The 25,310-nt window shown below is 52.5% G+C and overlaps 1 protein-coding gene across 1 annotated transcript in view; it reads right to left on the reverse strand.

The window, feature by feature from the left end:
- Positions 1-23,247, reverse strand: part of LOC127907141 (E3 ubiquitin-protein ligase KCMF1-like) — a 30,012-nt gene extending 6,765 nt beyond the window's left edge. The window contains exons 1-5 of the mRNA XM_052460867.1: positions 23,095-23,247; positions 19,580-19,747; positions 15,918-16,057; positions 11,771-11,872; positions 11,304-11,484 (exon numbers count right to left, since the gene is read on the reverse strand). Coding sequence (XP_052316827.1) covers positions 11,304-11,484; positions 11,771-11,872; positions 15,918-16,057; positions 19,580-19,747; positions 23,095-23,110 — 607 coding nt within the window. The 5' untranslated portion in view covers positions 23,111-23,247. The remainder of the gene's footprint in view (positions 1-11,303; positions 11,485-11,770; positions 11,873-15,917; positions 16,058-19,579; positions 19,748-23,094) is intronic.
- Between the last annotated feature and the right edge of the window lie 2,063 nt (positions 23,248-25,310).

A 25,310-nucleotide genomic window follows, 5' to 3' on the forward strand; every position in this document is an offset into this window, starting at 1 on the left:
CCCCTCCACTCTAACCACTAGGCTACGCTGCCTCCCCTCCACTCTAACCACTAGGCTGCGCTGCCGCCCTCCACTCTAACCACTAGGCTACGCTGCCTCCCTACACTCTAACCACTAGGCTACGCTGCCGCCCCTCCACTCTAACCACTAAGCTACGCTGCCTCCCCTCCACTCTAACCACTAGGCTGCGCTGCCGCCCTCCACTCTAACCACTAGGCTACGCTGCCTCCCTACACTCTAACCACTAGGCTACGCTGCCGCCTCTCCACTCTAACCACTAGGCTACCCTGCCGCCCTCCACTCTAACCACTATGCTACCTGCCGCCCTCCACTCTAACCACTAGGCTACGCTGCCCCCTCCACTCTAACCACTATGCTACCTGCCGCCCTCCACTCTAACCACTAGGCTACGCTGCCGCCCCTCCACTCTAACCACTAAGCTACGCTGCCTCCCTCCACTCTAACCACTAGGCTGCGCTGCCGCCCCTCCACTCTAACCACTAGGCTACGCTGCCTCCTCCACTCTAACCACTAGGCTACCCTGCCGCCCCTCCACTCTAACCACTAGGCTACGCTGCCGCCCTCCACTCTAACCACTAGGCTACGCTGCCGCCCTCCACTCTAACCACTAGGCTACCCTGCCTCCCCTCCACTCTAACCACTAGGCTACGCTGCCTCCCCTCCACTCTAACCACTAGGCTACCCTGCCACCCCTCCACCCCTCCACTCTAACCACTAGTCTACCCTGACCGACCCTCCACTCTAACCACTATGCTACCCTGCCGCCCTCCACTCTAACCACTAGGCTACCCTGCCGCCTCTCCACTCTAACCACTAGTCTACCCTGACCGACCCTCCACTCTAACCACTATGCTACCCTGCCGCCCCTCCACTCTAACCACTAGGCTACCCTGCCGCCCTCCACTCTAACCACTAGGCTACCCTGCCGCCCTCCACTCTAACCACTAGGCTACGCTGCCACCTCTACACTCTAACCACTAGGCTACCCTGCCGCCCCTCCACTCTAACCACTAGGCTACGCTGCCTCCCCTCCACTCTAACCACTAGGCTACGCTGCCTCCTCTACACTCTAACCACTAGGCTACGCTGCCACCTCTACACTCTAACCACTAGGCTACCCTGCCTCCCCTCCACTCTAACCACTAGGCTACCCTGCCGCCCCTCCACTCTAACCACTAGGCTACGCTGCCTCCTCCACTCTAACCACTAGGCTACCCTGCCTCCCTCCACTCTAACCACTAGGCTACGCTGCCTCCCTCCACTCTAACCACTAGGCTACCTGCCTCCCCTACACTCTAACCACTAGGCTACCCTGCCGCCCCTCCACTCTAACCACTAGGCTACGCTGCCTCCTCTACACTCTAACCACTAGGCTACCCTGCCGCCCTCCACTCTAACCACTAGGCTACCCTGCCTCCTCCACTCTAACCACTAGGCTACCCTGCCTCCCCTCCACTCTAACCACTAGGCTACGCTGCCGCCCTCCACTCTAACCACTAGGCTACGCTGCCGCCCCTCCACTCTAACCACTAGGCTACCCTGCCGCCCTCCACTCTAACCACTAGGCTACGCTGCCGCCCTCCACTCTAACCACTAGGCTACCCTGCCTCCTCTACACTCTAACCACTAGGCTACGCTGCCTCCTCTACACTCTAACCACTAGGCTACCCTGCCGCCCTCCACTCTAACCACTAGGCTACGCTGCCGCCCTCCACTCTAACCACTAGGCTACCCTGCCTCCTCTACACTCTAACCACTAGGCTACGCTGCCTCCTCTACACTCTAACCACTAGGCTACCCTGCCGCCCCTCCACTCTAACCACTAGGCTACGCTGCCGCCCTCCACTCTAACCACTAGGCTACGCTGCCTCCTCTACACTCTAACCACTAGGCTACGCTGCCGCCCCTCCACTCTAACCACTAGGCTACCCTGCCTCCCCTCCACTCTAACCACTAGGCTACGCTGCCTCCCCTCCACTCTAACCACTAGGCTACGCTGCCGCCCTCCACTCTAACCACTAGGCTACGCTGCCGCCCTCCACTCTAACCACTAGGCTACCCTGCCGCCCTCCACTCTAACCACTAGGCTACGCTGCCGCCCCTCCACTCTAACCACTAGGCTACCCTGCCTCCTCTACACTCTAACCACTAGGCTACGCTGCCGTCCCTCCACTCTAACCACTAGGCTACCCTGCCTCCTCCACTCTAACCACTAGGCTACGCTGCCGCCCTCCACTCTAACCACTAGGCTACGCTGCCGCCCTCCACTCTAACCACTAGGCTACGCTGCCGCCTCTACACTCTAACCACTAGGCTACGCTGCCTCCCCTCCACTCTAACCACTAGGCTACGCTGCCGCCTCTACACTCTAACCACTAGGCTACGCTGCCACCCCTCCACTCTAACCACTAGGCTACGCTGCCGCCTCTACACTCTAACCACTAGGCTACGCTGCCGCCTCTACACTCTAACCACTAGGCTACCCTGCCGCCCCTCCACTCTAACCACTAGGCTACGCTGCCGCCTCTACACTCTAACCACTAGGCTACCCTGCCTCCTCTACACTCTAACCACTAGGCTACGCTGCCGCCCCTCCACTCTAACCACTAGGCTACCCTGCCTCCCCTCCACTCTAACCACTAGGCTACGCTGCCTCCTCTACACTCTAACCACTAGGCTACCCTGCCGCCCTCCACTCTAACCACTAGGCTACCCTGCCTCCTCCACTCTAACCACTAGGCTACGCTGCCTCCACTCCACTCTAACCACTAGGCTACGCTGCCGCCCTCCACTCTAACCACTAGGCTACGCTGCCGCCCTCCACTCTAACCACTAGGCTACGCTGCCGCCCTCCACTCTAACCACTAGGCTACCCTGCCTCCCCTCCACTCTAACCACTAGGCTACCCTGCCGCCCTCCACTCTAACCACTAGGCTACGCTGCCGCCCTCCACTCTAACCACTAGGCTACGCTGCCTCCTCCACTCTAACCACTAGGCTACGCTGCCGCCCTCCACTCTAACCACTAGGCTACGCTGCCGCCCTCCACTCTAACCACTAGGCTACGCTGCCTCCTCTACACTCTAACCACTAGGCTACGCTGCCGCCCCTCCACTCTAACCACTAGGCTACGCTGCCGCCCTCCACTCTAACCACTAGGCTACGCTGCCTCCTCTACACTCTAACCACTAGGCTACCCTGCCGCCTCTACACTCTAACCACTAGGCTACCCTGCCGCCCCTCCACTCTAACCACTAGGCTACGCTGCCTCCTCTACACTCTAACCACTAGGCTACCCTGCCGCCCCTCCACTCTAACCACTAGGCTACGCTGCCTCCCCTCCACTCTAACCACTAAGCTACCCTGCCACCTCTACACTCTAACCACTAGGCTACCCTGCCTCCCCTCCACTCTAACCACTAGGCTACGCTGCCGCCCCTCCACTCTAACCACTAGGCTACGCTGCCGCCCCTCCACTCTAACCACTAGGCTACCCTGCCGCCCCTCCACTCTAACCACTAGGCTACGCTGCCGCCCTCCACTCTAACCACTAGGCTACCCTGCCTCCTCTACACTCTAACCACTAGGCTACGCTGCCTCCTCTACACTCTAACCACTAGGCTACCCTGCCGCCCTCCACTCTAACCACTAGGCTACCCTGCCGCCCTCCACTCTAACCACTAGGCTACGCTGCCACCTCTACACTCTAACCACTAGGCTACCCTGCCGCCCCTCCACTCTAACCACTAGGCTACGCTGCCTCCCCTCCACTCTAACCACTAGGCTACGCTGCCTCCTCTACACTCTAACCACTAGGCTACGCTGCCACCTCTACACTCTAACCACTAGGCTACCCTGCCTCCCCTCCACTCTAACCACTAGGCTACCCTGCCGCCCCTCCACTCTAACCACTAGGCTACGCTGCCTCCCCTCCACTCTAACCACTAGGCTACCCTGCCTCCCTCCACTCTAACCACTAGGCTACGCTGCCTCCTCCACTCTAACCACTAGGCTACCTGCCTCCCCTACACTCTAACCACTAGGCTACCCTGCCGCCCCTCCACTCTAACCACTAGGCTACGCTGCCTCCTCTACACTCTAACCACTAGGCTACCCTGCCGCCCTCCACTCTAACCACTAGGCTACCCCTGCCTCCTCCACTCTAACCACTAGGCTACCCTGCCTCCCCTCCACTCTAACCACTAGGCTACGCTGCCGCCCCTCCACTCTAACCACTAGGCTACGCTGCCGCCCCCTCCACTCTAACCACTAGGCTACCCTGCCGCCCTCCACTCTAACCACTAGGCTACGCTGCCGCCCCTCCACTCTAACCACTAGGCTACCCTGCCTCCTCTACACTCTAACCACTAGGCTACGCTGCCTCCTCTACACTCTAACCACTAGGCTACCCTGCCGCCCTCCACTCTAACCACTAGGCTACGCTGCCGCCCTCCACTCTAACCACTAGGCTACCCTGCCTCCTCTACACTCTAACCACTAGGCTACGCTGCCTCCTCTACACTCTAACCACTAGGCTACCCTGCCGCCCTCCACTCTAACCACTAGGCTACGCTGCCGCCCTCCACTCTAACCACTAGGCTACGCTGCCTCCTCTACACTCTAACCACTAGGCTACGCTGCCGCCCCTCCACTCTAACCACTAGGCTACCCTGCCTCCCCTCCACTCTAACCACTAGGCTACGCTGCCCCCTCCACTCTAACCACTAGGCTACGCTGCCGCCCTCCACTCTAACCACTAGGCTACGCTGCCGCCCTCCACTCTAACCACTAGGCTACCCTGCCGCCCTCCACTCTAACCACTAGGCTACGCTGCCGCCCCTCCACTCTAACCACTAGGCTACCCTGCCTCCTCTACACTCTAACCACTAGGCTACGCTGCCGTCCCTCCACTCTAACCACTAGGCTACCCTGCCTCCCTCCACTCTAACCACTAGGCTACGCTGCCGCCCTCCACTCTAACCACTAGGCTACGCTGCCGCCCTCCACTCTAACCACTAGGCTACGCTGCCGCCTCTACACTCTAACCACTAGGCTACGCTGCCTCCCTCCACTCTAACCACTAGGCTACGCTGCCGCCTCTACACTCTAACCACTAGGCTACGCTGCCTCCCTCCACTCTAACCACTAGGCTACGCTGCCGCCCTCCACTCTAACCACTAGGCTACGCTGCCTCCCCTCCACTCTAACCACTAGGCTACCCTGCCGCCCTCCACTCTAACCACTAGGCTACGCTGCCGCCTCTACACTCTAACCACTAGGCTACCCTGCCTCCTCTACACTCTAACCACTAGGCTACGCTGCCGCCTCTACACTCTAACCACTAGGCTACCCTGCCTCCCCTCCACTCTAACCACTAGGCTACGCTGCCTCCTCTACACTCTAACCACTAGGCTACCCTGCCGCCCCTCCACTCTAACCACTAGGCTACCCTGCCTCCCCTCCACTCTAACCACTAGGCTACGCTGCCTCCACTCCACTCTAACCACTAGGCTACGCTGCCGCCCCTCCACTCTAACCACTAGGCTACGCTGCCGCCCTCCACTCTAACCACTAGGCTACGCTGCCGCCCTCCACTCTAACCACTAGGCTACCCTGCCTCCCCTCCACTCTAACCACTAGGCTACCCTGCCGCCCTCCACTCTAACCACTAGGCTACGCTGCCGCCCCTCCACTCTAACCACTAGGCTACGCTGCCTCCCTCCACTCTAACCACTAGGCTACGCTGCCGCCCTCCACTCTAACCACTAGGCTACGCTGCCGCCCCTCCACTCTAACCACTAGGCTACGCTGCCTCCTCTACACTCTAACCACTAGGCTACGCTGCCGCCCTCCACTCTAACCACTAGGCTACGCTGCCGCCCTCCACTCTAACCACTAGGCTACGCTGCCTCCTCTACACTCTAACCACTAGGCTACCCTGCCGCCTCTACACTCTAACCACTAGGCTACCCTGCCGCCCCTCCACTCTAACCACTAGGCTACGCTGCCTCCTCTACACTCTAACCACTAGGCTACCCTGCCGCCCTCCACTCTAACCACTAGGCTACGCTGCCTCCCTCCACTCTAACCACTAAGCTACCCTGCCACCTCTACACTCTAACCACTAGGCTACCCTGCCTCCCCTCCACTCTAACCACTAGGCTACGCTGCCGCCCTCCACTCTAACCACTAGGCTACGCTGCCGCCCTCCACTCTAACCACTAGGCTACCCTGCCGCCCCTCCACTCTAACCACTAGGCTACGCTGCCGCCCCTCCACTCTAACCACTAGGCTACCCTGCCTCCTCTACACTCTAACCACTAGGCTACGCTGCCTCCTCTACACTCTAACCACTAGGCTACCCTGCCGCCCCTCCACTCTAACCACTAGGCTACGCTGCCGCCCCTCCACTCTAACCACTAGGCTACCCTGCCTCCTCTACACTCTAACCACTAGGCTACGCTGCCTCCTCTACACTCTAACCACTAGGCTACCCTGCCGCCCTCCACTCTAACCACTAGGCTACGCTGCCGCCCCTCCACTCTAACCACTAGGCTACGCTGCCTCCTCTACACTCTAACCACTAGGCTACGCTGCCGCCCCTCCACTCTAACCACTAGGCTACCCTGCCTCCCTCCACTCTAACCACTAGGCTACGCTGCCTCCCTCCACTCTAACCACTAGGCTACGCTGCCGCCCTCCACTCTAACCACTAGGCTACGCTGCCGCCCTCCACTCTAACCACTAGGCTACCCTGCCGCCCTCCACTCTAACCACTAGGCTACGCTGCCGCCCTCCACTCTAACCACTAGGCTACGCTGCCTCCTCTACACTCTAACCACTAGGCTATGCTGCCGCCCTCCACTCTAACCACTAGGCTACGCTGCCGCCCCTCCACTCTAACCACTAGGCTACGCTGCCTCCTCTACACTCTAACCACTAGGCTACCCTGCCGCCTCTACACTCTAACCACTAGGCTACCCTGCCGCCCTCCACTCTAACCACTAGGCTACGCTGCCTCCTCTACACTCTAACCACTAGGCTACCCTGCCGCCCCTCCACTCTAACCACTAGGCTACGCTGCCTCCCTCCACTCTAACCACTAGGCTACCCTGCCACCTCTACACTCTAACCACTAGGCTACCCTGCCTCCCCTCCACTCTAACCACTAGGCTACGCTGCCGCCCTCCACTCTAACCACTAGGCTACGCTGCCGCCCTCCACTCTAACCACTAGGCTACCCTGCCGCCCTCCACTCTAACCACTAGGCTACGCTGCCGCCCCTCCACTCTAACCACTAGGCTACCCTGCCTCCTCTACACTCTAACCACTAGGCTACGCTGCCTCCTCTACACTCTAACCACTAGGCTACCCTGCCGCCCCTCCACTCTAACCACTAGGCTACGCTGCCGCCCTCCACTCTAACCACTAGGCTACCCTGCCTCCTCTACACTCTAACCACTAGGCTACGCTGCCTCCTCTACACTCTAACCACTAGGCTACCCTGCCGCCCCTCCACTCTAACCACTAGGCTACGCTGCCGCCCCTCCACTCTAACCACTAGGCTACGCTGCCTCCTCTACACTCTAACCACTAGGCTACGCTGCCGCCCCTCCACTCTAACCACTAGGCTACCCTGCCTCCCTCCACTCTAACCACTAGGCTACGCTGCCTCCTCCACTCTAACCACTAGGCTACGCTGCCGCCCTCCACTCTAACCACTAGGCTACGCTGCCGCCCTCCACTCTAACCACTAGGCTACCCTGCCGCCCTCCACTCTAACCACTAGGCTACGCTGCCGCCCTCCACTCTAACCACTAGGCTACCCTGCCTCCTCTACACTCTAACCACCAGGCTACGCTGCCGTCCCTCCACTCTAACCACTAGGCTACCCTGCCTCCCCTCCACTCTAACCACTAGGCTACGCTGCCGCCCTCCACTCTAACCACTAGGCTACGCTGCCGCCCCTCCACTCTAACCACTAGGCTACGCTGCCGCCTCTACACTCTAACCACTAGGCTACGCTGCCTCCCTCCACTCTAACCACTAGGCTACGCTGCCGCCTCTACACTCTAACCACTAGGCTACGCTGCCTCCTCCACTCTAACCACTAGGCTACGCTGCCGCCCCTCCACTCTAACCACTAGGCTACGCTGCCGCCTCTACACTCTAACCACTAGGCTACCCTGCCTCCTCTACACTCTAACCACTAGGCTACGCTGCCGCCTCTACACTCTAACCACTAGGCTACCCTGCCTCCCCTCCACTCTAACCACTAGGCTACGCTGCCTCCTCTACACTCTAACCACTAGGCTACCCTGCCGCCCTCCACTCTAACCACTAGGCTACGCTGCCGCCCTCCACTCTAACCACTAGGCTACGCTGCCGCCCTCCACTCTAACCACTAGGCTACGCTGCCGCCCTCCACTCTAACCACTAGGCTACCCTGCCTCCCTCCACTCTAACCACTAGGCTACGCTGCCTCCACTCCACTCTAACCACTAGGCTACGCTGCCGCCCTCCACTCTAACCACTAGGCTACGCTGCCGCCCTCCACTCTAACCACTAGGCTACGCTGCCGCCCCTCCACTCTAACCACTAGGCTACCCTGCCTCCCCTCCACTCTAACCACTAGGCTACCCTGCCGCCTCTACACTCTAACCACTAGGCTACGCTGCCGCCCCTCCACTCTAACCACTAGGCTACGCTGCCTCCCTCCACTCTAACCACTAGGCTACGCTGCCGCCCTCCACTCTAACCACTAGGCTACGCTGCCGCCCCTCCACTCTAACCACTAGGCTACGCTGCCTCCTCTACACTCTAACCACTAGGCTACGCTGCCGCCCCTCCACTCTAACCACTAGGCTACGCTGCCGCCCCTCCACTCTAACCACTAGGCTACGCTGCCTCCTCTACACTCTAACCACTAGGCTACCCTGCCGCCTCTACACTCTAACCACTAGGCTACCCTGCCGCCCCTCCACTCTAACCACTAGGCTACGCTGCCTCCTCTACACTCTAACCACTAGGCTTCCTGCCGCCTCTACACTCTAACCACTAGGCTACCCTGCCACCTCTACACTCTAACCACTAGGCTACCCTGCCCCCTCTACACTCTAACCACTAGGCTTCCTGCCGCCTCTACACTCTAACCACTAGGCTACCCTGCCACCTCTACACTCTAACCACTAGGCTACGCTGCCCCTCTACACTCTAACCACTAGGCTACGCTGCCTCCTCTACACTCTAACCACTAGGCTACCCTGCCTCCTCTACACTCTAACCACTAGGCTACCCTGCCTCCTCTACACTCTAACCACTACGCTGCCTCCTCTACACTCTAACCACTACGCTGCCTCCCCTCCACTCTAACCACTAGGCTACCCTGCCTCCTCCACTCTAACCACTAGGCTACCCTGCCTCCCCTCCACTCTAACCACTACGCTACGCTGCCTCCCTCCACTCTAACCACTAGGCTACGCTGCCTCCCCTCCACTCTAACCACTACGCTGCCTCCTCTACACTCTAACCACTACGCTGCCTCCTCTACACTCTAACCACTACGCTGCCTCCTCTACACTCTAACCACTAGGCTACGCTGCCCTCTACACTCTAACCACTAGGCTACGCTGCCGCCCTCCACTCTAACCACTAGGCTACGCTGCCGCCCTCCACTCTAACCACTAGGCTACGCTGCCGCCCCTCCACTCTAACCACTAGGCTACCCTGCCTCCCCTCCACTCTAACCACTAGGCTACCCTGCCGCCTCTACACTCTAACCACTAGGCTACGCTGCCGCCCTCCACTCTAACCACTAGGCTACGCTGCCTCCCCTCCACTCTAACCACTAGGCTACGCTGCCGCCCTCCACTCTAACCACTAGGCTACGCTGCCGCCCTCCACTCTAACCACTAGGCTACGCTGCCTCCTCTACACTCTAACCACTAGGCTACGCTGCCGCCCTCCACTCTAACCACTAGGCTACGCTGCCGCCCTCCACTCTAACCACTAGGCTACGCTGCCTCCTCTACACTCTAACCACTAGGCTACCCTGCCGCCTCTACACTCTAACCACTAGGCTACCCTGCCGCCCCTCCACTCTAACCACTAGGCTACGCTGCCTCCTCTACACTCTAACCACTAGGCTTCCTGCCGCCTCTACACTCTAACCACTAGGCTACCCTGCCACCTCTACACTCTAACCACTAGGCTACCCTGCCCCCTCTACACTCTAACCACTAGGCTTCCTGCCGCCTCTACACTCTAACCACTAGGCTACCCTGCCACCTCTACACTCTAACCACTAGGCTACGCTGCCCCCTCTACACTCTAACCACTAGGCTACGCTGCCTCCTCTACACTCTAACCACTAGGCTACCCTGCCTCCTCTACACTCTAACCACTAGGCTACCCTGCCTCCTCTACACTCTAACCACTACGCTGCCTCCTCTACACTCTAACCACTACGCTGCCTCCCCTCCACTCTAACCACTAGGCTACCCTGCCTCCCCTCCACTCTAACCACTAGGCTACCCTGCTCCCCTCCACTCTAACCACTACGCTACGCTGCCTCCCTCCACTCTAACCACTAGGCTACGCTGCCTCCCCTCCACTCTAACCACTACGCTGCCTCCCCTCCACTCTAACCACTAGGCTACCCTGCCGCCCCTCCACTCTAACCACTAGGCTACCCTGCCTCCCCTCCACTCTAACCACTAGGCTACCTGCCACCTCTACACTCTAACCACTAGGCTACCCTGCCTCCTCTACCCTCTAACCACTAGGCTGCCTCCCCGGGGGGAAGACACACTTCCAAATAATTGTATGTGTGGGGTACAGAGATGAGGTCGTCATAAAAACATAAAGCATGTTAAACACTTATGTAGCATGGACTCACTCTGCAATATGTTAAATTGTTAAGCAAACGTTTCCTGCTGAACGTATTTAGGCCTGTGGATTGGGGGTGTAACAAAGGAATTGAATACTTATTGACTCAAGACATTTCAGTTTTTCATTTGTAAAAAAAAAAAATTCCACTTTGACAGTATGGTGTATTGTGGGTAGACCAATGATTCAATCCTTTTTAAAATCTGTCTGTAATTTACATTTACATTTAAGTTATTTAGCAGATGCTCTTATCCAGAGCGACTTACAAATTGGTGCATTCACCTTATGACATCCAATGTGGGAAAAAATGTCCAGGGGTGTGAATAGTTTCTGAAGACTATATTTCGTAGAACAGACATGCTTCTGTCGTCTCCAAACCAGCCGTCCCCGTCCTACCTCCTATAGGATCCATGGCCTCCCTGTTGAAGTTGGAGCTCTGTGTAGAGGTCTGTGTGGTAGAGCTCCCCCCGGAGGTTGACGAGGTGAAGTGCATGTTGGATCGACGGGCCCTCTGCCCCCCTAGACCACGACCTGGGTGGATCATCCGACGCACGTGCCGCACACCGCTAGACTCATCGTGGAGCAACACCGTCAAGGAACATCATGGACACGTCATGAATAAAAACAACATGTAAATAAAAAGATCCCAGAAATGTTCCACACAATTTACATTTTTTTTTTTTTTTTTCACACACAAAAAGATTATTTCTCTCAGATTGCCCAGATTTATTTACATCCCTGTTGGTGATCATTTCTCAGTAGCCAAGATAATCCATCCATCGGACATACTTTGATTTGGACTCATTCATGCTCAAAGAACGGTAGTGTGCCTATTGGTGAAAGACCCTGAGGGTAAAGGATATCAAGTCTCTGGGGGCTCTGTGTTCAAGTGTGAGATGAGCAGCGAAGTCGTCCGTCACGTGATTAGGGTCTCCGCCGGGCAGCACAGCACATATGGGACAGATCTGGAGAGGGAGAGAGAGAGAGAGAGAGAGAGAGAGAGAGAGAGAGAGAGAGAGAGAGAGAGAGAGAGAGAGAGAGAGAGAGAGACAGAGACAGAGAGAGAGAGAGAGAACCAAGGGTTGGAACCAAAATTATTTTCCAGTAGTTCGTTTCTGTTCCACTGTTCTGACCAGCAAAATAAAATGTTCTGAACCGAAAAGTCATGTTTATATAATTCCCTTTTTTTTTTTTTTTTTCATTTATCTCAACATTAAAGTGATCTATCAATCAGTGCAGATAGAGCAGCTTGCCGTGGACTGGGCCGTGGACTGGGCCGTGGACTGGGCCGTGGACTGGGCCGTGGACTGGGCCGTGGACTGGGCCGTGGACTGGGCAAACTGTTTACATGCGTTGGACAGACAAGTGTAGGGTGCTAGATGAGTTGTCCTCCCCCGGAGGAGCAGCTTCTATCAAGTTCGGGCTGCAGGTAGCCTAGTGGTTAGAGTGTAGAGGCGGCAGGTAGCCTAGTGGTTAGAGCGTAGAGGGGGCAGGGTAGCCTAGTGGTTAGAGCGTAGAGGTGGCAGGTAGCCTAGTGGTTAGAGTGTAGAGGCGGCAGGTAGCCTAGTGGTTAGAGTGTAGAGGCGGCAGGTAGCCTAGTGGTTAGAGTGTAGAGGAGGCAGGTAGCCTAGTGGTTAGAGTGTAGAGGCGGCAGGGTAGCCTAGTGGTTAGAGTGTAGAGGCGGCAGGGTAGCCTAGTGGTTAGAGTGTAGAGGCGGCAGGTAGCCTAGTGGTTAGAGTGTAGAGGGGGCAGGGTAGCCTAGTGGTTAGAGCGTAGAGGTGGCAGGTAGCCTAGTGGTTAGAGTGTAGAGGCGGCAGGGTAGCCTAGTGGTTAGAGTGTAGAGGTGGCAAGTAGCCTAGTGGTTAGAGTGTAGAGGTGGCAGGTAGCCTAGTGGTTAGAGTGTAGAGGCGGCAGGGTAGCCTAGTGGTTAGAGTGTAGAGGTGGCAGGTAGCCTAGTGGTTAGAGTGTAGAGGTGGCAGGGTAGCCTAGTAGTTAGAGTGTAGAGGCGGCAGGTAGCCTAGTGATTAGAGTGTAGAGGTGGCAGGTAGCCTAGTGGTTAGAGTGTAGAGGTGGCAGGGTAGCCTAGTGGTTAGAGCGTAGAGGCGGCAGGGTAGCCTAGTGGTTAGAGTGTAGAGGCGGCAGGTAGCCTAGTGATTAGAGCGTAGAGGCGGCAGGGTAGCCTAGTGGTTAGAGTGTAGAGGCGGCAGGTAGCCTAGTGATTAGAGTGTAGAGGTGGCAGGTAGCCTAGTGGTTAGAGTGTAGAGGTGGCAGGGTATCCTAGTGGTTAGAGCGTAGAGGCGGCAGGGTAGCCTAGTGGTTAGAGTGTAGAGGCGGCAGGTAGCCTAGTGATTAGAGTGTAGAGGCGGCAGGGTAGCCTAGTGGTTAAAGTGTAGAGGCGGCAGGGTAGCCTAGTGGTTAGAGCGTAGAGGGCTCTTAACCTTCCTTTTCGACAGTGCTAATTGGTCCTTAGCAATGTCCCTAGCAATGCAATGCATAATAGCATTTGTGATGTCTGTCTTTAAGATGTTTGCTTGCAGGGCATAAACGCTGTCAGTGTTGACTGCTTCGGGCAAACATCCCTAGATTGCCTGGTGCTTTGAGGGGCGTTGATCGATACCGTGGTGCAAACTCAAACTTCCTGTATGGTCCAAAGAGTGACTTTGCTTCAGATGTTGAAACAGGTTTGTCGTATTACCAGACTTCGTAGCCTCGTGTCTACGGCACAATTTGCCCCGAACATCGTTCTGCTCTTGGTCGGACTTCAAAACACCAAACCCACTTCCAAATGACTGAAACCGTTTAACCCTTTAAATCAATTATTTCTTGGTTGGAAGCTGAAACATCACAAATGTTTCCTGATTAAAAGAGGCTACTCCATCACTCGAGGTGCTAAGTGTTTTTTTAGTGGGCGTGTACGTCTCCACTTGCATAGTGTCACTTCTCTGCACGTTCCTGTTGCGTCACAGAGGTGAAATGGACCGAATTATTCTAAATGGACCCTGGGCATCTTTTTTTTGTGTGTGTTTTTCAGTCTGGAGAAAGGCCTCTTTAGTGTCCTAAGTTTTCATAACTGTGACCTTAATTGTCTACCGTCTGTAACCTGTTAGTGTCTTAACGACCGTTCCACAGGTGCATGTTCATTCATTGTTTATGGTTCATTGAACAAGCATGGGAAACAGCGTTTAAACCCTTTACAATGAAGATTTGTAAAGTCTTTTAGATTTTTCCGAATTATCTTTGAAAGACAGGGTCCTGAAAAAGGGACGTTTCTTTTTTTGTTGCTGCGTTTATATATATTTGCTCAACAACAACAAAATCTTGGTCGACCAGTCGACGAATTGGGGTCAGCCCTATCGTGCACACCCAGACAAAGATTATCAGCCGACAGGCAGGCACTGGAATAAGTTTGAGTGACAAGTGTCTATGCAAAGCCCTCACTCTTGTGTTTTTTGGTTGAAGAAAAAAAAATATATATATATATATATATATATGCTTTTAAAAATAACAGTTCTGTTATAGATCACTTTCCTTAACGGGTTTGATTTTATATATATATGCCATTTATCAGACGCTTTTATCCAAAGCGACTTACAGTCATGTGTGCATACATTCTACGTATGGGTGGTCCCAGGAATCAAACCCACTACCCTGGCATTACAAGCGCCATGCTCTACCAACTGAGCTACAGAAGGACCGTATTTGTTCCTCAAATATTTGTTCCTCAAATATTTACTCTTTTGGTTCTATTCCACGAACCGGGTTCTAACCCCTGGTAGAGAACACACGACCATCTGAACACACTCCACATCAAATGGACCGGGTTCTAACCCCTGGTAGAGAACACACGACCATCTGAACACACTCCACATCAAATGGACCGGGTTCTAACCCCTGGTAGAGAACACACGACCATCTGAACACACTCCACATCAAATGGATCGGGTTCTAACCCCTGGTAGAGAACACACGACCATCTGAACACACTCCACATCAAATGGACCGGGTTCTAACCCCTGGTAGAGAACACACGACCATCTGAACACACTCCACATCAAATGGACCGGGTTCTAACCCCTGGTAGAGAACACACGACCATCTGAACACACTCCACATCAAATGGATCGGGTTCTAACCCCTGGTAGAGAACACACGACCATCTGAACACACTCCACATCAAATGGATCGGGTTCCAACCCCTGGTAGAGAACACACGACCATCTGAACACGCTCCACATCAAATGGATCGGGTTCTAACCCCTGGTAGAGAACACACGACCATCTGAACACACTCCACATCAAATGGATCGGGTTCCAACCCCTGGTAGAGAACACACGACCATCTGAACACGCTCCACATCAAATGGATCGGGTTCCAACCCCTGGTAGAGAACACACGACCATCTGAACACACTCCACATCAAATTAATTTGAAAACACTTTTACAGCCAGCCTTTTTTTTAGGTGCTGTGTTGTTTTACTGAACATGGCCTTGATCTCTTTGTGGATATTTTTGCACCTACCCTCCCGCCTGGAAATAATCTAGAGAAAACACTGATGTCTCTTTTCCACTGTAGGGATTTACCTCCGTGATTGACCTAAAGACTCAGACTTTTCAGTTTTCATGGCTAAGACCGGGGCCCCAATAAAGGTTAGTGGTTCACCTGCCGCCTCTAACACCTTAGAGGCGGCAGGGTAGCCTAGTGGTTAGAGTGTTGGACTAGTAACCGGAAGGTTGCAAGTTCAAACCCCCGAGCTGACAAGGTACAAATCTGTCGTTCAAAGGTTTTTTAATATTTGGTCTTACCCATTCACCTGATGAATGACACCTACACAATCCATGTCTCAATTGTCTCAAGCCTTAAAAATCCTTCTTTAACCTGTCTCCTTTCTACACTGATTGAAGTGGATTTAACAAGTGACATCAATAAGGGATCATATCTTTAAACTGGTCAGGGTGTCGAAGGAAAGACTCGGTGTTCCTAATGTTTTGTCCACTCAGTGTATACTCACCACCTCTGAGGAGATCTCTGTGTGGTCTGCAGTCACGTGCTCCTGTAGAGAAGTCTCTGTGTAGCCCATCCTGCCACAGTAGGGACAGGTGAAAGCCTGGGGCTGCTCCACCGAGAAGGACTCTCCCCCATAATACAGGTCTGGAAGAAAAGAGGACCGGGACGTGGTTAGACAGTACGGAAACAGCAGAGGTTAGGGAGAAGAAGACAGGATGGAACAGCAGAGGTTAGGGAGGAGGAGACAGGATGGAACAGCAGAGGTTAGGGAGAAGAAGACAGGATGGAACAGCAGAGGTTAGGGAGGAGGAGACAGGATGGAACAGCAGAGGTTAGGGAGGAGGAGACAGGATGGAACAGCAGAGGTTAGGGAGGAGGAGACAGGATGGAACAGCAGAGGTTAGGGAGGAGGAGACAGGATGGAACAGCAGAGGTTAGGGAGGAGGAGACAGGATGGAACAGCAGAGGTTAGGGAGGAGGAGACAGGATGGAACAGCAGAGGTTAGGGAGGAGGAGACAGGATGGAACAGCAGAGGTTAGGGAGGAGGAGACAGGATGGAACAGCAGAGGTTAGGGAGGAGGAGACAGGATGGAACAGCAGAGGGTAGGGAGGAGGAGACAGGATGGAACAGCAGAGGTTAGGGAGGAGGAGACAGGATGGAACAGCAGAGGTTAGGGAGGAGGAGACAGGATGGAACAGCAGAGGTTAGGGAGGAGGAGACAGGATGGAACAGCAGAGATTAGGGAGGAGGAGACAGGATGGAACAGCAGAGGTTAGGGAGGAGGAGACAGGATGGAACAGCAGAGGTTAGGGAGGAGGAGACAGGATGGAACAGCAGAGGTTAGGGAGGAGGAGACAGGATGGAACAGCAGAGGTTAGGGAGGAGGAGACAGGATGGAACAGCAGAGGTTAGGGAGGAGGAGACAGGATGGAACAGCAGAGGTTAGGGAGGAGGAGACAGGATGGAACAGCAGAGGTTAGGGAGAAGAAGACAGGATGGAACAGCAGAGGTTAGGGAGGAGGAGACAGGATGGAACAGCAGAGGTTAGGGAGGAGGAGACAGGATGGAACAGCAGAGGTTAGGGAGCAGGAGACAGGATGGAACAGCAGAGGATAGGGAGGAGGAGACAGGATGGAACAGCAGAGATTAGGGAGGAGGAGACAGGATGGAACAGCAGAGGTTAGGGAGGAGGAGACAGGATGGAACAGCAGAGGTTAGGGGGAGGAGACAGGATGGAACAGCAGAGGTTAGGGAGGAGGAGACAGGATGGAACAGCAGAGGTTAGGGAGGAGGAGACAGGATGGAACAGCAGAGGTTAGGGAGGAGGAGACAGGATGGAACAGCAGAGGTTAGGGAGGAGGAGACAGGATGGAACAGCAGAGGTTAGGGAGTAGGAGACAGCAGAGGTTAGGGAGGAGGAGACAGGATGGAAGAGCAGAGGTTAGGGAGGAGGAGACAGGATGGAACAGCAGAGGATAGGGAGGAGGAGACAGGATGGAACAGCAGAGGATAGGGAGGAGGAGACAGGATGGAACAGCAGAGGTTAGGGAAGAGGAGACAGGATGGAACAGCAGAGGTTAGGGAGGAGGAGACAGGATGGAACAGCAGAGGTTAGGGAAGAGGAGACAGGATGGAACAGCAGAGGATAGGGAGGAGGAGACAGGATGGAACAGCAGAGGTTAGGGAGGAGGAGACAGGATGGAACAGCAGAGGTTAGGGAGGTGGAGACAGGATGGAACAGCAGAGGTTAGGGAGGAGGAGACAGGATGGAAGAGCAGAGATTAGGGAGGAGGAGACAGGATGGAACAGCAGAGGATAGGGAGGAGGAGACAGGATGGAACAGCAGAGGATAGAGAGGAGACAGGATGGAACAGCAGAGGATAGGGAGGAGGAGACAGGATGGAACAGCAGAGGTTAGGGAGGAGGAGACAGGATGGAAGAGCAGAGATTAGGGAGGAGGAGACAGGATGGAACAGCAGAGGTTAGGGAGGAGGAGACAGGATGGAACAGCAGAGATTAGGGAGGAGGAGACAGGATGGAACAGCAGAGATTAGGGAGGAGGAGACAGGATGGAACAGCAGAGGATAGGGAGGAGGAGACAGGATGGAACAGCAGAGGATAGGGAGGAGGAGACAGGATGGAACAGCAGAGATTAGGGAGGAGGAGACAGGATGGAAACAGCAGAGGTTAGGGAGGAGGAGACAGGATGGAACAGCAGAGGTTAGGGAGGAGGAGACAGGATGGAACAGCAGAGGTTAGGGAGGAGGAGACAGGATGGAACAGCAGAGGTTAGGGAGGAGGAGACAGGATGGAACAGCAGAGGTTAGGGAGGAGAAGACAGGATGGAACAGCAGAGGTTAGGGAGGAGGAGACAGGATGGAACAGCAGAGGTTAGGGAGGAGGAGACAGGATGGAACAGCAGAGGTTAGGGAGGAGGAGACAGGATGGAACAGCAGAGGTTAGGGAGGAGGAGACAGGATGGAACAGCAGAGGTTAGGGAGGAGGAGACAGGATGGAACAGCAGAGGTTAGGGAGGAGGAGACAGGATGGAACAGCAGAGGTTAGGGAGGAGGAGACAGGATGGAACAGCAGAGGTTAGGGAGAAGAAGACAGGATGGAACAGCAGAGGTTAGGGAGGAGGAGACAGGATGGAACAGCAGAGGTTAGGGAGGAGAAGACAGGATGGAAACAGCAGAGGTTAGGGAGGAGGAGACAGGATGGAACAGCAGAGGTTAGGGAGGAGAAGACAGGATGGAACAGCAGAGGTTAGGGAGGAGGAGACAGGATGGAAACAGCAGAGGTTAGGGAGGAGGAGACAGGATGGAACAGCAGAGGTTAGGGAGGAGAAGACAGGATGGAACAGCAGAGGTTAGGGAGGAGGAGACAGGATGGAAACAGCAGAGGTTAGGGAGGAGGAGACAGGATGGAACAGCAGAGGTTAGGGAGGAGGAGACAGGATGGAACAGCAGAGGTTAGGGAGGAGGAGACAGGATGGAACAGCAGAGGTTAGGGAGGTGGAGACAGGATGGAACAGCAGAGGTTAGGGAGTAGGAGACAGCAGAGGTTAGGGAGTAGGAGACAGCAGAGGTTAGGGAGTAGGAGACAGCAGAGGTTAGGGAGTAGGAGACAGCAGAGGTTAGGGAGTAGGAGACAGCAGAGGTTAGGGAGTAGGAGACAGCAGAGTTTAGGGAGGAGGAGACAGCAGAGGTTAGGGAGTAGGAGACAGCAGAGGTTAGGGAGTAGGAGACAGCAGAGTTTAGGGAGGAGGAGACAGTATGGAACAGCAGACCAAATATTTATTTTCCACCAACATTTGCAAATAAATTCATAAAAAATCCTACAATGTGATTTTTCCCTAATTTTGTCTGTCATAGTTGAAGTGTACCTATGATGAAAATTACAGGCCTCTCTCATCTTAAATTACAGGCCTCTCTCATCTTTTTAAGTGGGAGAACTTGCACAATTGGTGGCTGACTAAATACTTTTTTGCCCCACTGTAGTTGTGTGTCTGTGGTTTATATGCAAGTGTGTGTCTGTGGTTTATATGCGTGTGTGTGTGTGTGTGTGTGTGTGTGTGTGTGTGTGTGTGTGTGTGTGTGTGTGTGTGTGTGTGTGTGTGTGTGTGTGTGTGTGTGTGTGTGTGTGTGTGTGTGAGTGTACTCACCGTAGTCGACCCTGGTTAGTATACACTGCATGGCGTGCTCTGCCGTGTGTCTGGTGGTCGTGGCTCCGCCCTCGTAGCACGAGGCACACAGGTCGTAGTCGTAGCAAATTAAACACTTGTACCGCTGCCCCCGAAAGTTACCTTTCAAACACGCGTCGCAGCTCACACCTGGGGAAGGACACAACATTAACAGGACCGAGTCAAACCCAACACCCCCACACAGGGTATTGGTCAAACCCAACACCCCCACACAGGGTATTGGTCAAACCCAACACCCCCACACAGGGTATTGGTCAAACCCAACACCCCCACACAGGGTATTGGTCAAACCCAACACCACCACACAGGGTATTGGTCAAACCCAACACCCCCACACAGGGTATTGGTCAAACCCAACACCCCCACACAGGGTATTGGTCAAACCCAACACCACCACACAGGACCGAGTCAAACCCAACACCCCCACCACACAGGACTGAGTCAAACCCAACACCACCACACAGGACCGAGTCAAACCCAACACCCCCACACAGGGTATTGGTCAAACCCAACACCACCACACAGGACCGAGTCAAACCCAACACCCCCACACAGGACCGAGTCAAACCCAACACCCCCACACAGGGTATTGGTCAAACCCAACACCACCACACAGGACTGAGTCAAACCCAACACCCCCACACAGGACCGAGTCAAACCCAACACCACCACCACACAGGACTGAGTCAAACCCAACACCACCACACAGGACTGAGTCAAACCCAACACCACCACACAGGACCGAGTCAAACCCAACACCACCACACAGGACCGAGTCAAACCCAACACCACCACACAGGACCGAGTCAAACCCAACACCACCACCACACAGGACCGAGTCAAACCCAACACCACCACCACACAGGACCGAGTCAAACCCAACACCACCACACAGGGTATTGGTCAAACCCAACACCCCCAAACAGGGTATTGGTCAAACCCAACACCACCACACAGGACCGAGTCAAACCCAACACCCCACACAGGACCGAGTCAAACCCAACACCACCACACAGGACTGAGTCAAACCCAACACCCCCAAACAGGGTATTGGTCAAACCCAACACCACCACACAGGGCCGAGTCAAACCCAACACCACCACACAGGACCGAGTCAAACCCAACACCCCCACACAGGACCGAGTCAAACCCAACACCCCCACACAGGGTATTGAGTCAAACCCAACACCACCACACAGGGTATTGGTCAAACCCAACACCACCACACAGGACCGAGTCAAACCCAACACCCCCACACAGGGTATTGGTCAAACCCAACACCACCACACAGGGTATTGGTCAAACCCAACACCCCCACACAGGGTATTGGTCAAACCCAACACCACCACACAGGGTATTGGTCAAACCCAACACCACCACACAGGGTATTGGTCAAACCCAACACCCCCACACAGGGTATTGGTCAAACCCAACACCACCACACAGGGTATTGGTCAAACCCAACACCACCGCACGCACGCACGCACGCACGGACACACGCACGCACGCACGCACGGCAGTGTAGCCTAGTGGTTAGAGCGTTGGACTACCGAAAGGTTGCGAGTTCAAACCCCCCGAGCTGACAAGGTACAAATCTGCCGTTCTGCCCCTGAACAAGGCAGTTAACCCACTGTTCCGAGGCCGTCATTGAAAATAAGAATTTGTTCTTAACTGACTTGCCTAGTTAAATAAAGGTAACAACACACAGCCTAAATGTTGCATAATTTATCCATCATGACATAGAACCAACATATTGACGTAACACACTTAACCTACTGCACAGACACAGAACAGTTTCCCATTTCAGTTTACAGTAGAAGATGGTTGGTTATCCAATGGATGGTCCCTTGGTGACCCCTTGGTGACCCCTTGGTGGTCCCTTGTGGTCCACATGGTTAATGAAAAGCCAACATTGCTACAATGCCAGTGCAGGACTGATGGCCGTCATTATGAAATACCAGTGTGACTACTATATCCAGCTGGCTATGTGAACTTCCAACTTTGACAGCAGGCAAATGATTGACTACAACAGTCTTGCTATAAATAAAATAAAAAACAGCCACCCGTAGCAGCGTTGGTCGAAAAGCGGATTGTTTCTGGTTCTCAGGGATACAGTATTTTCAACCTAACTTGTCCTGGCGTCTTTTCTACATCAGGTTTTTTTTTTTTAAACTAGCCGGCTTCCAAAACGAGCCAACATTCCCCAATGGCCTGGAAATCCAACGTTGCATTTGGATTTCACTGCTTGTTTCTAGACTAAAGCATGATCGGTATAAACAACCGGGGCGGCAGCGTAGCCTAGTGGTTAGAGCGTTGGACTAGTAACCGGAAGGTTGCGAGTTCCAACCCCTGAGGTTTGAGGTTGTCACGGTTGTCAGCTGTCGTTCTGCCCCTGAACAGGCAGTTAACCCAGGCTGTCATTGAAAATAAGAATGAAATTACAATCAAATAAAATTGTAAATCTTTTTTTTAATATATATAATGTACCCGTCAAAACAAGCAGGGTCCCGTACCCCCACAACAAAATATTGTGCACCCTAGGTTGGGAACTCTTGCTCCAGGTGATAAGACAATTGAACAGCACTTTGAAACGTTGTGTAAGTATACTTTTGTGGACATTGGTTAATCTCATTCCTCCCTGCAATACATTTTTAAAAAAGGATGTTAAAATATACTTTGATTGAACATCATGGCTTGTAAAAGGTCGTGAGAGGAAATAAAACGTTCCTAATCCAGTCGGTCAATAATGTCCACCGTTAGATCTCCAGGCTGTCAAATACAGAACGAGCAGAGGTCAGCAAAAGGTTGTTCATTATCTGGGTTTTTATTTTAGAAACCAAGAAAATAATTAGACTTGTACATTACGCTGGTATATATATATATATATATATATATTTGTGTTGTTGTTTGTACGTGCTAAAAAAGAAAAATGTAGTAAAACGAACTATACTGCTGAAAGCATGAAAACAGGGACTAATTTGATGACATTCACAACCTGTGAGTGTGAAGTTGGCAAGAGAGAAAAGGAAAGTGAAACAGAGGCAAGTTATAACAAGGACACTTTTTGTCAAAGTGTCGAAATACATTTCAAATGTGTAAAAAAGTGCTGTTGTTTTGTTTGTTGCCGCAGTACCTTAACCCAATAAACAGTTCACAAGCTAACTTATTAGCAAGTCCAACTAATGCTAACTTAGTGACTGTATAGTTGTTTGGATAGCTATAAAAACCAAATATGAGCTGCTTTCTTGGCCAGTGTCCTTGCGGGTAAATACAAGCATTTCATTATTGGAAAGCAAGTATTTATTTATTAGTTAGCTACAGAAACTCGGGTAGGGGGCTTGATAAAAGTTGTCCAAATGTTAAAGTGGTGCCGCCATCATATATTCGATACAAAAACAACACCCTCCCATGTCACCAACCCGCAGCTATCGCAACCCGCTTCACCCCGGTCTCTTTATCCCGAGTTGACTTCTTACCTTCATGACGGGACATCCTATTGGGACACTAACACAGGCCCATACACGGACGGACTCGCTTGAAGCTTGAACCAGCAAACCTAGCTGTCCCTGACCTCTTCTTAATACCTCATGTGAAGGATCCGGTCTCCGCAGCCACATGTGTGTGTTGTGAGAAACAATAGTGGGAATCTGCGATTCGCCTTCCAAATAAAAGTCGCACATTGGAAACTGACGTAAACAGATTAAAACAGTGGAATCGTGCTGCAATTGGACTCGATATGTCTAAAACTAAATCTGGAATGTTATTATTTTTTACCTTTATTTAACTAGGCAAGTCAGTTAAGAACAAATTCTTATTTTCAATTACGGCCTGGGAACAGTGGGTTAACTGCCTGTTCAGGGGCAGAACCACAGATTTGTACCTTGTCAGCTCGGGGGGTTTGAACTTGCAACCTTCCGGTTAGTAGTCCAACGCTCTAACCACTAGGCTACCCTGCCTCTATATAAATTCAACCCAAAAAATAACAAATAATCCGTTCATTTGACGCACACAAAAAAATAATCTATGGCTATATATGTACTTCAGAATTGCATACTTACATTGCAATGTACAGTACACAGCCTTACCTATGGATTTTGGGTCCATGCAATGGGGTATCAGTCTACTCTGGAACACCCACAGAACACAACTGTGAAGGGTTTTCACAAATATTAGCTTTGTAGCTCTTAGTATGGAACTTTAACTGTGGGAAATCAACTTCCCATTCAGTCCATTGTGTGTATCGAACATTCATATTTAAATGTAGAGCCTTGCCTATGGCTCTTGGGTCCATTAAATGGGGTATCAGCCTACTACAATGACACTCGCAGATTACAATTATTTAGTTTACACAAATATCAACGTTGTTGTATCTCTTATTGCAAGACTTTTAACTGTGGGAAATCACCAAGCTATTCGGGTTATTGTGCTTATTGAACATTCGTATTGCAACGTACAGCCTTGCTGACCCAGTTAACAACAAGCATTCCCACAACTTTAGAGAATGGTCCCTTAAGAGTCTCATTAGGTCACTCACTACCCAACGCTTTCATAGGAATGGTCCAGTGATGTGCAAGGACTGTTTCCAAGATACTGTTTCCAAGATACTGTTTCCAATTACTGTTTCCAAGATACTGTTTCCAATATACTGTTTCCAAGATACTGTTTCCAATATACTGTTTCCAATTACTGTTTCCAAGATACTGTTTCCAAGACTGTTTCCAAGATACTGTTTCCAATTACTGTTTCCAAGATACTGTTTCCAATATACTGTTTCCAAGATACTGTTTCCAATATACTGTTTCCAATTACTGTTTCCAAGATACTGTTTCCAATGACTGTTTCCAAGATACTGTTTCCAAGATACTGTTTCCAATATACTGTTTCCAATTACTGTTTCCAAGATACTGTTTCCAATGACTGTTTCCAAGATACTGTTTCCAATGACTGTTTCCAAGTTACTGTTTCCAAGATACTGTTTCCAATGACTGTTTCCAAGATACTGTTTCCAATGACTGTTTCCAAGATACTGTTTCAAGATACTGTTTCCAATGACTGTTTCAAGATACTGTTTCCAATGACTGTTTCCAACGACAGTTTCAACGACTGTTTGCAAGATACTGTTTCCAAGATACTGTTTCCAATATACTGTTTCCAATTACTGTTTCCAAGATACTGTTTCCAATGACTGTTTCCAAGATACTGTTTCCAAGGACTGTTTCCAAGATACTGTTTCCAAGATACTGTTTCCAATTACTGTTTCCAAGATACTGTTTCCAATGACTGTTTCCAAGATACTGTTTCCAATGACTGTTTCAAGATACTGTTTCCAAGATACTGTTTCCAATGACTGTTTCAAGATACTGTTTCCAATGACTGTTTCTAAGATACTGTTTCCAATGACTGTTTCCAAGATACTGTTTCCAATGACTGTTTCCAAGATACTGTTTCCAATGACTGTTTCCAAGATACTGTTTCCAAGGACAGTTTCAAGATACTGTTTCCATGACTGTTTCCAAGATACTGTTTCCAATGACTGTTTCCAAGATACTGTTTCCAAGGACTGTTTCCAAGATACTGTTTCCAAGGACTGTTTCCAAGATACTGTTTCCAAGGACTGTTTCCAAGATACTGTTTAATGGGAACATTACATGCACACGCACATTATTATTACTATCATTAAGGTTGTATGGTT

This window comes from Oncorhynchus keta, chromosome 14 (genome assembly GCF_023373465.1).
Source record: "Oncorhynchus keta strain PuntledgeMale-10-30-2019 chromosome 14, Oket_V2, whole genome shotgun sequence".
Classification (NCBI taxonomy): domain Eukaryota; kingdom Metazoa; phylum Chordata; class Actinopteri; order Salmoniformes; family Salmonidae; genus Oncorhynchus; species Oncorhynchus keta.